Source organism: Heterocephalus glaber, unplaced genomic scaffold (genome assembly GCF_053883595.1).
Source record: "Heterocephalus glaber isolate CG9 unplaced genomic scaffold, H.glaber_assembly_v1.0 deba00000122, whole genome shotgun sequence".
NCBI lineage: Eukaryota > Metazoa > Chordata > Mammalia > Rodentia > Bathyergidae > Heterocephalus > Heterocephalus glaber.
Genome location: NW_028258138.1, coordinates 11445748 through 11458001, shown reverse-complemented (window position 1 = coordinate 11458001; position 12254 = coordinate 11445748). Strand labels below are relative to the sequence as shown.

The window sequence follows — 12254 nt, the reverse complement described above, 5'->3', positions numbered from 1 at the left end:
TTCTCTTTCTGTCTTTCTTTCTTGCTTGCTTGCTTTTTCCTTTTCCTTTCTTCCTTTCCTTCCCTTCCTTTTCCTTCCCTCCCAGCCATTAAAAATTTTTTTTTTATTATTATTATTTTGAGACAGACTCTTGCTAAGTGGCTGAGTTGCCCAGGCTGTTCTTGAGCTTGAGATCCTCCTGTCTCAGCTTTGCAGAGTGCTGGGATTACAGGTTTGCCCAACATGTCTCTGTTTCTTGGTTTATGCAGTTTATCTTCCCCATCCTCATGTCCAGCCAGCCAGAGATATAAAAACTCGTACACATTATGCTCACTACCCAAGAGGCTTCTCTGTCTTTGTGCGCTCACTTGTAAGTCCTTTGTCTCCCTTAATTGAACTCCTGTTGTGATCAAAAGCGGTGTAGTTTAGCATTTTCTTCTTCCCTTTGCACATTTCACCACTAGAAAGGGCTGCATTTATTCATGTGTGTTTTTATTAATGGCCTGTTTCTCCCCAAGCCTAAATCCAAGATGGTGGCATCCTTCTCTGTTTCACCAATACCACACCCTGTGTGGGCCAGAGAGGCACTCTGCAAGAATGTGTGGAATGAACATTTGTGTGTCTGTCTTCCTAACTCCACTGTGAGTTCAGGTCAGGAACCCGTCTTACCATATGTCTGAAATTTGAGAATGATTTTTAGCCAGAGCCCATGGGCTCCGGTACCTGTCATTATCTGGAACACAGTAATTCCAAGGCGCCTTAGTGGAATTAGGCCTCAAGTTTCTTAATTTCAGTCACTCTCGTTGGATTTGTTTTGACAGAAATCCCATTGCCCATTTTAAAAACATATTCCTCTGGGTGCTTTTGAGTGGTGGAGACTCCTTGCCTGGCAGGCTTTTCGTCTCCATCAGGAAATCTCATCAAAATGATATTAGGGTTGCACGTCAGGAAAAGAAAAAACCTCCAAGAAGATGTTGCTGTTCTCTAGACTGCTTGATTGGCTTTGGATATAAGCAGCTCAGCCCACTCCGAAGGTATTTCAACCACAGCTGAGATACTGGGCCAAGGCCAGGTGCCAGTCACACAATAAGTCATAAAATAAAAAGTGAGGGGAGGAAGGAATGTCCAGTGACAGGCCAAGGCAAAATTCAAGAAGATAGCAAAACACTGGATTTAGGAGGGAGGCTCTGGTTTCAGAGGGCTGAGTGGGGACCCGGTGGGCTTATCCAACCTGGAACTGGTTTTCCCAGATGAGTCTTTGCCCTGTAGCTTTTAGTGTGGCCTCTTCCAGATGCTACCTTATAAATTATACTTGGAAGACCACATAACAGCAGGACTTACTTTTATCTGAGCATCCTAATATCTTCCATAATTTCGTCTGAAATTCCTTACTGTTCACTTCTTCCCACTGCAGGTTGGGCTCAGAATTGTTTCAGATTTTGGATTTTTTGTCCAGATTTTAGAATATTTGCATATATCTAATGAGATATCTTGCGAGTGGGAGCCAAATCTAATCACACAAGCTCACTGATGTACTACAGACACCTCATATAGATGGCCTGGCAGTAATGTCACACAGCACCTCTCCTTTGCCTGTGCTTTGACTACAACCTGTCTCGTGAGGCCAGAGGTGGAATTTTCCACTTCTGACATCATGGTGGCACTCAGAAAATTTCAGAATTTGGAGTATTTTGGAATCTGGGAATAGGAATGCTCAACCCGTACATGATTGAGAAAACAGAGAGGGTGGTGGTTCTGTCCTCAAGGGTGGCTCTGGAAGCTCCAGTCTTGCTCATCTCCAGAAGCCAGGGTAGAGCCTTTCAGTGTCTATGCAGCAGTGTGTTGCTGAGGGTCTAGAAGGGTGGCTAGGAAGGAGGACTGCTGAGGTCACAGGACCGCACAGCGGCAACACGGAAGCTTCTGTCCTCTGTCCTCCCCACCCTGGGGCTGCATTCTGGTTTCATGCTTTGGTTTCTCTTTTCAGAGGTGTGAACATGTATGCCATGTTGACTGGGACCCTGCCTTTCACAGTGGAGCCTTTCAGCCTGAGGGCTTTGTACCAGAAGATGGTGGACAAAGAGATGAACCCCCTCCCCACCCAGCTGTCCACAGGTAAGGCATCTGCTGCTCTGGACTCAAAGTTCAAGGACCTTTGCCCAGACTGATTTGGAGCCATTTGTGAAGCAGTATTTTGTTTTGCAGCAGTGCTGTTATAATGATCCCATGATGGTCAGTTTCTTCCCACTGTTAAGGCGAAGTCTCAAGGGGTGGTTGATTTCCCATCTCTGGCCAGCCACTCCCTTCACTCACCTGTATCTTTTTCTGTTCCTTTAGAATTCCAAAACCCCAACTTCCTCCTTCCTCCTTCTGCACAAAACGCACATATCAAAAGATCTTCTGTTCTCTACTTGGAAAATAATTGCAGGCTTGATTGTTTTAAAACTCATCATATTATAATCTTGGCTTGGAAAAGAAGGTTTATAATCCATTTCTATTGTGTTTTCTTTAGTCAACTCACTGTAAAGAAATATTAGTTTCATTCAGGTTGGGTCTGTACTGTAATTTGTTGGGTTATGTGAGCTTTTGAGCCTATTCAAAAGCTTTTCAATGTATAGAGGTTCAGTTACTCATCTGACTTAATCATCAGGTGTGTTTGAAAAGTACTCTCAAACTTTAGCTGGTTTACGTTTCAGTAAACAGTTTGTATTAAGGTTTGGTTTCAGATCCAGTAAATTAACCCAGTTAAATCTTTTTGTTTACATCAAAATTCATATCAAGTATGTGGCCTAGGCTTGGTTTGGATGGTCATTTAATTGTCCTCTTAGATAAACTCAGCTTCACTGGGATGAGGCATTTGACCAAAAAATAAAAGAAGAATTCAGGCCAGGCGTGGTGGCACGAGCCTATAATCCTAGCATTCGGGAGGCTGAGGCAGGAGCATCCTTACAAGTTCAAGGCCAGCTTGAGCTACATTGTGAGTTCAAGGCCAGGCTATACAACAAAGCAAGATCCTATCTCAAAAACCAAACCAAACCAGCTATTTAACTTCATCTTATGATACATGGTTAAAGTCTAGCACTTTATTTTACTGCTGTTAAGTATTTGTCTCTTGAATTAATAAAGTGTCCACAAAGCTGACCCAGAATTTGTGCTTGCCAATGTAATCCAAGCCGAAATGAGTTCCAGTATATAATTATCTACTTCTGGCCATACTTTCACCTTTGTGAAGGAGGGTGGAATCCCTGGAGGTTGCTGGCAAAGGAGGCTTTATGTCCTTGGGAAGATAAGTTACAGTTCTGTCTTCTAAAAATATTTCTTCTCTGAGAGCCATAACTTTCAGAGTTAGGAAATGTGCAAAACTGGTGATAGAATTGTTATATTTAAGTTTTAGTGCTTCCAGAAATGTAGAAAGTGCTGCAAAGCACTGTGAAGAATGTTCATTCATTCACTCATATTTCATATTCATTCACTTACTCCATGCATATGAAATGTGCACCAGCTACGTGCTGGGTGTGTTCTAGGTGGCAGGAAGATGAGGAACAGTCTCTTACCCTCCTGAGCTTGTACGCTGTTATCAGTGGGAAAGAATATAGAAATGTGTGATATTTGATAGTGTTTATGCTCCAACTAAAAACATCAGGATATGGGGGTAGAGAATAGCGGGCATAGTTTTATTTTTTTGTAAACAAATAAGAATTTTTAAAAAGAAGATTTACACACAGTTGTAATAATAAGAGGCCCGTCTGTCCTTCGTCCAGTGTCTTCCAATGGCAGGGTCTGGTATAATGGTAGCGTATTATTTGATCAAATTACTGTTGATTACAGCTCCTGACCTTATTCCAGTTTCATAAGTTCTGAATGGTTTCGTGTGTACGCTGCTGTGTGTTTAGTTCTGAGCGATTTCATCACACTTGTTAGTTCATGGAGCATACATGGTGTAGTTGATCTCAGGGATCCTGTGCTACCCTCACGGCCACAGCCACATCCTGTCCTTCTACTCTGCCTAACCCTTGCCCCACTACCCTGTTCTCTGTCCCTATAATTTTGTCACTTCAAAAATGCTATATAGAAATTTGAGACCCGAGTTGCTGTTGCTGCATGCCTCAGAACTCTGTTTCCTCTTATTGCTGAGCAGTGTTCCCTGGCGTGGACATCAGTACTGTTTAACCATTTGCCCAGCGAATGACCATTGGGTTGTTTCCAGTTTAGGACTGTCATGAGTAAAGATGCTATAAATATTCACGTACAGGTATTGGTGTAAACACGGTTCATTTCCCCGGGACAAATGCCTAAGAGTAAAACTGCAGGGTCAGATAGGAAGCACATACAGGTATTTATTTAGTTTTGTGTGGAACTGCCATACTTTTGTTCAGAGCAGCTGTACCATTTTGTATTCCCACAGGCAAGATCCATTTAGAACAGCATTAGTGATAAACACTGGCAGCTCTCGGAGTGATTCTAACGTTCCTCTGATCGTCAGAGCCTGCTTTGTCCTAAATGACCCAGCATTCGGAAAGGTAGAAGGATATTTACACCTACATCCTTGGGAAGGGTAAACAGCGCTCACTCCAAATCCTCCTGGGGATCTGAGGAGCTGGAGAACTGCTGATCTGCCACCTTCTCATTGTATTGGGCACAATAGGCCCGGTTAAGCTACAGTAATAATCAACCTCCGGTTCTCAGTGGCTTGAGACTACACAGGTTTAGTCTCACTCAGGTTGTATTTATGGAGAGTTGGATCAAGGATTGAAGAGCTCTGCCTGTCTTAGGGCTCTAGGCTGAAGGAAGAGCCTTCATTTTCTTTTTCTTAAAGTAATTTTGTAGGTACATTTTAGGTACACAATATAGTGACATTCATCACTGGAAATCTGTACCTTCATATAATATGTCATGGTTCTTATTTTTGCCCCCTTCCCCTGCCCTCCCTTCAACCCCTCCACCCCTCCCTATTTACAAAGACTTTGTTTCCATCTTTTCATTTTGTCATATTAATTCCATTCCCTTCTTTCCTTTCCCCTACCCCTCCCACATCCCCTTCCCCTTTGCACCTCTTCTTCCTATTTCACATTATTTATTATACCTTTTAGTCCTTATTTACACTTTGTTTCTCACACTAAAGAAACTATTCGGTATTTACACATGTGTGTCCTATTTATTTCACTTATGAGTATTGCCTCGATGTGTATCCATATAGCTATAAGTGTCTCTAATTTCTGATTCTTTATGGCTGAGTAGTACTCCATTTTATTAAAAAAACCCCACATTTTCTTTATCTAGTCTCTAGTTGATGGGCAATTGGGCTGATTCCAAGTTTTAGCTATCATAAATTGTGCCGCTATGAACATGGGTGCACATATATCACCGTGGTATGGTTCTTGTAATTCTTTGGGGAAGATTCCCAGCAGGAGAATAGCTGGGTCAAATGGAACCTCTAATCTTAGTGAAGAGCCTTCATTTTCAATATTGCTGAAAAGAATGAGCAAAAGAGAAACAGCCAGTCTTTCACCAGCATGAAATCTCTTTCCACTTATACCTTCAAGCTTCTGAAACATGGAAATGGCCTCACTCAAGTATTGGGACAAGGCAGTGGAACCCTAGTGTGGAAGCCAGACGTATTTATGAACACATAGCCTATAAGAGGAGGAGAAAGAACTCAGGCCTGGGCTGGGCAGCCAGGAAAGGTCATGGAGTTTAATAATACAAGAAAATCTTTCTCACAACTTCAGAGTCATACCATGTTTACTCGTAGGAGCTTTATTCACCTTAGCCGATCATGAACTAAGTGGTTTTTTTTGGTACTGGGGATCGAACTTGGGACCTTACACTTGTGAGGCAGGCGCCGGAACCACTGAGCTAAATCCCCGGCCCTATGAACTAAGTGTTTTTTGATTAGGGGAAATTAAATTTATCCTTAAAGAAGTAAAAAAATGTATATATGCCTTAAAATGTTAAAATTCAGTCCAAAGATCCCTGCAGAAAAGAAATACTAAAAATGTTCCACGCAATCTGAGTACTGCAGGAGTTGGATCTAACTTCACATGCTGCTGCTTTGAGCAGAGAGCGGTACTGGGGCCTCGTCCTCTTTGTACTTGTTTTGACGTGCCAAGCATCAGCTGCATTTCTAGATCTGCTTTTCCAGCTAAGGAGTCTGATGCCTCCTCCATTTGCTTTTCCTTATGGTATATATAAACATCTGTCTTCAACTAGGCTTTACTCCAGTGGTGCTTGCATGTGATCGATGCTCAGAGAATATAGGCTGCCGACTCTGGTGTAAAGGAGTGTGTGTGTGTGACCTGGGAAGGTGGCTGATGGAGTCATTTGGGCACTCAGGATCGAGCATTGGCCCAGTGTAGGTCCCAGAGCTGGGCGCCAGCTGCATACATAGCCCAGGCCATTGTATCTTGTTTATAAACTGAGTGACTTCAGGCTTGGGGATCAGCTGCTGCCCTTCTGACTGCCCCCTCTGTTTGTGGGCCTCTGTACTCTACCAAGCTTATTTTCTCCTCCTCCTAGCAAGCATAGTCCAACTTTATATCCCATATGATGTCATCCGCTTATGTCCATAAATACTGCTTCACCATTTCTGGCCATTTATTGAATGACCACGTGTACGTATTTTTTTATGTTCATCTTGTTTTCACACAATCGTGCAAGTTTCCAATTTACCAGTGAGGAAATGAGTCTCAGAAGGATTAAGTGTGATTGGGTGAAAATGGATTTTTCTACCCTACTGTGGTACTTCTCTCCCATCCTTATTCTATTGAGTATGATGTACCCCCTCCCAGTTTGAGGACATTATCTGTTGTCTTTAAGTCCTTATATTTTGGGTAATGTCAGTCCAAATAGAAAATGTCAATTTTATTGTGTGTCATGAGCATGCATCTTTATTAATTTGATGAATATGCCACTCCTATTTGGACGATCCCATTTGTTATATCCTAGTACTCTCTTTATATTCAGTTTGAAGAATTTTTACCAAATTTGAGTTGAAAAAATACAGCATTGTTGCCCTTATGAATTCATAGAACATGCCTTCAAAGAAGCACCCTTTTTTTCTGCCACATAGTTGGAAACCATAAGCTTTGGGGGCCTTTCCAATTCTCTCTTCTGGGCCAGTTTATCTTTCTGCTTTTTGGCACTTATATGTCACAGAGAAGTGAGCACCTTTCAGGGATTAGTCATTCTACACAGTTTACTCTTCCATCACCAAACCTTGGCGGTAGGTAGCATTTACAACACATTCCAGCCACTTCTGATTAAGAGGGTTGTGTGCCACAGATACACTGCCAGGAAGCTAAGGGAGAAGTGTTAGCACAGCCGATTGTTGAGCCAGTGCCAGTTAAGGTTTCCAAGGAGGCCTAACTGTTGGGATGATCACAGATCAGCCTAGTCTTAGTCTGGAGGTGATGAGGAAGTGGCCTCTAGTGGGGTGGGTGGGTTCATTTACATGCAACAGGCAGCATTGAGGAGAAGTCGGATGGCTTCATCTGTCACCTTTAGCCTTGGCATAACATCCCGGTGCTCACATGTGGTGGTCCAGACTGGGGAAAGCTGCTAGCTCAGCAAGTAAAGGACAGGACCTTTCACACCATGGGAATGTGTGACTCATATTATGCTAAGCAGGATGACAGAGCACTCCATGTGGCTTGTCCCAGGGCTCCTGGACAGAATGGAGGCCCAAGGGTTAAAGGGTTGGGGGTGGCATGTGACTATGCTGGGCATGGCTGTCCTGGATGGTAAGGAATATTTGAATCCCTATTACCCCAGAGACATAGCGATTTTTCAAAACCCTAACAAAAACTTTAAAGAGCTACAAGGATGTTCTCAAAGTCCTTTTAGGATAGTAATGCAATGCTTATGACGTTCAGAGAAATCAAATTCATCAGCAGAGATTTGGACTAAAATTACTTGTGCTCATCAGTAGTTTGTGAAGATGTAGAGCACTCGATTATGAAAATAGAACGAAACGCACATCCGGTTTATCCCTGTTCCTCTGGTTAATCATAGTCTGAAAAGGCTGAGCTGTGTCCTGGGAGGGGCCATTCAGAGAGCATCCTGACTCCACAGCGTGCCGGGTTCGATTCCCTTTGCCTGATAGGTGCACCTCGTTATGATCCAAATGGGTCTCGCAGTGTAGGGGTGTTGAAGGAAGGGAGTAAGGGGCTCGGAACAGGGAGTCCTTTTGAAGTTCTGTTTGCTTTCCAGACCAACAAAGAATAGTTTAGGAAAGTTTGGAGACCCAGCTATAGTACTTTAGTACCCTCAAGTTATGACCACCCTGACATACAAACAACTTGGGTTAGTTAGGTTAATGGAAGAGTCATTTGCCTATAGCGTGTGCCCAGGTAAACACCCGGATCTCAGCTGTATTGACTGAGTTACACCCAGCCCTCGGGAACCAATCGAGTTCATAAGTCAAAGGTCCACTGAATTTGTTTTCTTGGTGGTGCTGGGGATTGAACTAGATCCTCAAGCACATGAGATCTGTAGTATTAAATGTGATTTTTATGGTGTCTCTACATATCTTTACCCACTGCATTCGTGAAGGCAGATGACCTTGTGACCTCGTCAGCTGCATTAGGACCTGCTGGAGGGGGACTTAGCAAGGGTTGCTTCTCACTTCACAAGGGGGTCCTCTTTTGATGGCCTTATTTCCGCCCTGCAGAAAATCTATTCATAGAAAACCCATCGTTCTTTTAAGAGCAGCATTGAAATGACGACTTAAAGCCAATGAGACAGAATTTTTATGATTTTTCTTTGCAAAGCAAGATTCTCTTAGAAAACCAAAAAATAGCTTTGGAGAAAAAGATAGAAAAAGTTGGCAACCAAGCAAACTAAGATTATTTTCTGGGGCTTATTTGTTGGTATGTTAGAAATTGGATGTCATGTATAAAGTTACACAAAAGAATTTTTTTAAAATACTGGGAGACAATATAATAGTGTCCCATAAAAGAAGGATTATAGAATGAGAAAATAGAATGCTATAGGACTCAAGCAAGGCGGAGTCTTTTCAGATTGAAGTGATCCCTGGAATCCATATTTCGTATCTGGACCTACTGCCTGTTTTGTTGCTGAACAGTTTTGTAGCTCGTGACCTTCGTTGGATATTTTTACATGTTATGTATGTCACCCTTGTTACAATCTTAAAGGATGGAAATGTTCCTCATGGAGATGAACTTAGCTTCCTGTCTCTAGTGCTTGGGTAAATAAATAGCAGGTATTCTAGAAATGTTTGATGCAGGGAGACAGAGGGCATTTTTAAAGTTACTTTTGGCTGGGATGCAAGGAAATGGAGTATCTTAATTACTTTCCCATTGCTGGGGCAAAATACTCAACTTTTATTTTGGTGGTTTTTAGAGGATTCAGTCCATAGTCACCTAGCAGAAGGGCCTCAGCGGTGGAAAGCTGCTCACACCATGAACCCAAGAAGCAAGGAGAGAAGGGAGGAGCTAGAGACAAGACCACACCCTTCCAGGCCACATACCCAGTGACCCACCTCCATCCAGGCCCCTCCTCCTACCAGCATAGTCTGCCCTGAACCTTCAGGGGATACATCCACTGATGTGTGTAATGGCCCCTGATCTAATCACCTTCCAAAAGCCCAGCTTTAGAACATGTGAGCCTTTGGGGGAACATTTTTGATCTAATCCACAACAAGGAGTTGTCTGGATTTTATGGTTTTGCATATCCTTCCCTTACTTTATGGTTAGCACAGCTGACGTGACTATAGCAAAGTGTTTAGGCTGAACAACGATGACAAGATTCATTGGCACATATTCCTAGGGAGGTGGGGCTGAACCCGCATTCTCCTCAAGACCCAGAGAATAGATCACCCCAGCAGTGGTGGGAAGTCAGGGCAGGTGAGGTGGCAGGTGACCTGCCGTGGCTTTCAGTGGTATCTTGTGCAGCGTATAACACAGGTCCATTCTTCACCCGATGTTTTTCAGGGGCCATCAACTTCCTACGCTCCCTGCTGGAACCAGATCCTGTGAAGAGGCCAAATATTCAGCAAGCCCTGGCAAATCGCTGGCTCAATGAGAATTACATGGGCAAAGTGCCCTGTAATGTCACCTATCCCAACAGGTAATGTGGCTTACCCAGAGGGACTCCTTCCAGGGCAAGACCAGGCTGGGCCACTGCCCCGAGGAGTCCTGGCCAGGAAACTCTTCCTCACTTGAGACGAAGTGGCCTTTACTCCTGGCTGTCCTTCTATACCTCCAGCCCACATGGCCACAGCCAGGCCAGTCTCCATGTGGGAGAGGAAGTATAGACGGGGCCACAGCATGCGGTTGTACAGAGGCCCAGTGGAGGCTGAAATCAGGCCACGTTCCCTATGCCAACCCTTGTTCTAAGGGGTCACATCTTCCCTGAGGGACACCTCTTTCCAGTTCCCACGAAGGGGCTGTTTAGAGAAACCTTGGCCTGAGTGTGTGTGTGTGTGTGTGTGTGTGTGTGTGTGTGTTTGTTTTCCAGGCTTGTGAAGGGAAGCAGAATGTCTTATCATAATTTTTGTTTCAGTGATTTTAGGACAAATTAAAAGTCCTAAACTCTTAAGTTTTTAAAAAACTGTTTCTTTCAAAATCACCCTTAGACTCTTCTTCTGCTGCTTCATTGAGCCCCAAGCCTCCTGCCTGAAGTGTTGAGGCAAGAAGAAAACTTAGGAATCACTGAGGCTGAGTTTCCCTGGGGACTTGCCTGAGTGACCAGGCGGTGGGATACAGGACGGGGCCGACACACGGGAACCCATGGCACACGGCCACCGAGGGGCTTTCATGAAGCTCACACTTTGTTCGGGTGCAGACTGGAGTTGAAAATGAGTCCAGGGAAACACTTCATGTGCTTTTCTTAAGCTTGCTTGGCATTTTGCTAACCATCCTGAGTAAGGGAATGGGTACCCTCGCTTTGGCTTCTGTAGAGCAGACAGGGAGGTGTTACTGGCGAGAGTGGGCTCTTACTTTATGATAATGGAAATTAAGACTGAAGCGTGAATTTTGCAGGAAAAAAAAACTTTAATAAAAAGTGAGAGAAAATAGGGGGAAACACAGCTCTGATAAAGATCAAGCCAGCCCCCTAACAAGCAGAGGAAAAGCAAATAAGGAAAATTCTGCACCTCGAGGGGCTGGAGGCACACACTCCGATGCGGGGGTTCAGATCGGCCCACTCGACAAAGCAGGATGCTGGCTTTTCAGGATTAGCAGAGGCAGGCCAAGGTCCCATGGGTTATTATCTCAGCCCTGGTTTTGTAGTTCAAATTGAACCCTTGTGACTTGAGGGACAGTTTGATTCCCAGAGGACTAATCCTCACGACTTAAAGGGCAGTCTCGGTCACGTGAAGCTCTGCTGATCCACGGTGACCACAGGTTTAGGGCAGTGGAGATTCTGGGCATAGCCGAATGTCCCTGTAAATCTCTTATCCTAAGGGAGGGTAGGTGAATTTGGGCTAACAAACGTTGTTTAGCCAACTTCTAGTCAGACACTCCTTAAATGACTCATGTGTTTTATGCAGAACTAGAAGGAGTTGATCCAGAGTTTTACAAATGAAGGGCAAGCTTTGTTCTCCTTTTAGTTACCTATTGGGCATTTGTACTCCTGAGTGAAGAGTCAGCTTTTAGCAAAAACCACTTTTAAGTCCCTGCCTCAGAAGAAAACACAAATCATGCTTTTAATAAATAGTAGGCTAAAAGCCCAGGAATTTTCTCCTTTGTCCCAGTGGTGGTCTCTGACTGTTGGGACTATGTCACTGGGTCCCCCTTGCTCCTTCCTTCCGATCCCACCAGGCCAGGCCTGCACGTCTGTCTGACCTTGGATGAGGACCACAGAACCACTGACCGAGGGGACAGGTGGGAGACCGAAAGCCCAGGGAGGGGGTTCCTCTGTGGTCCTGCTCTCAGAGTGCCTGGGAAGTGCTGGAAACATCCACCAAGCCCATCAGCGCTGAGCGCCCACTTCTCCCACCAAGATGGGCAGCAGGGCCGCTCCTTGGGGCGGGAGTTCTACAACTTAAGGGGACACAGGAGTGGACATTCTAGGGAGCCTGATCCGAGCTGCTGGACCCAATTTACACACTCTGTGGCCTCAGAGGAGGTGGTTTCTCTTGGTTGCCATCTAGAATTCTAGCATTTGGCTTATGGGTGGTAATTTAGACAGAGTCTAGATTACTTGGGTTACCAAGGGAACCTGGAAATAGATTTGCTGTTTTCCAACACCTGCTCAATTTGGGCCAGTATCTGAAACAGACACCAGCAGTACTATCCCCAACAAGAGCCAGAAAGCAG

General features: G+C 44.3%; 1 protein-coding gene across 2 annotated transcripts in view; it reads left to right on the top strand.

Annotated features, from left to right (window-relative positions):
* Hunk (hormonally up-regulated Neu-associated kinase) overlaps positions 1–12254 on the top strand; it is a 112407-nt gene that overhangs the window by 75259 nt on the left and 24894 nt on the right. For both annotated transcript variants that reach the window (XM_004842280.3, XM_087213164.1), the window contains exons 5-6: positions 1964–2091; positions 9927–10062. In XM_004842280.3, the coding sequence (XP_004842337.2) occupies positions 1964–2091; positions 9927–10062 (264 nt within the window). The remainder of the gene's footprint in view (positions 1–1963; positions 2092–9926; positions 10063–12254) is intronic.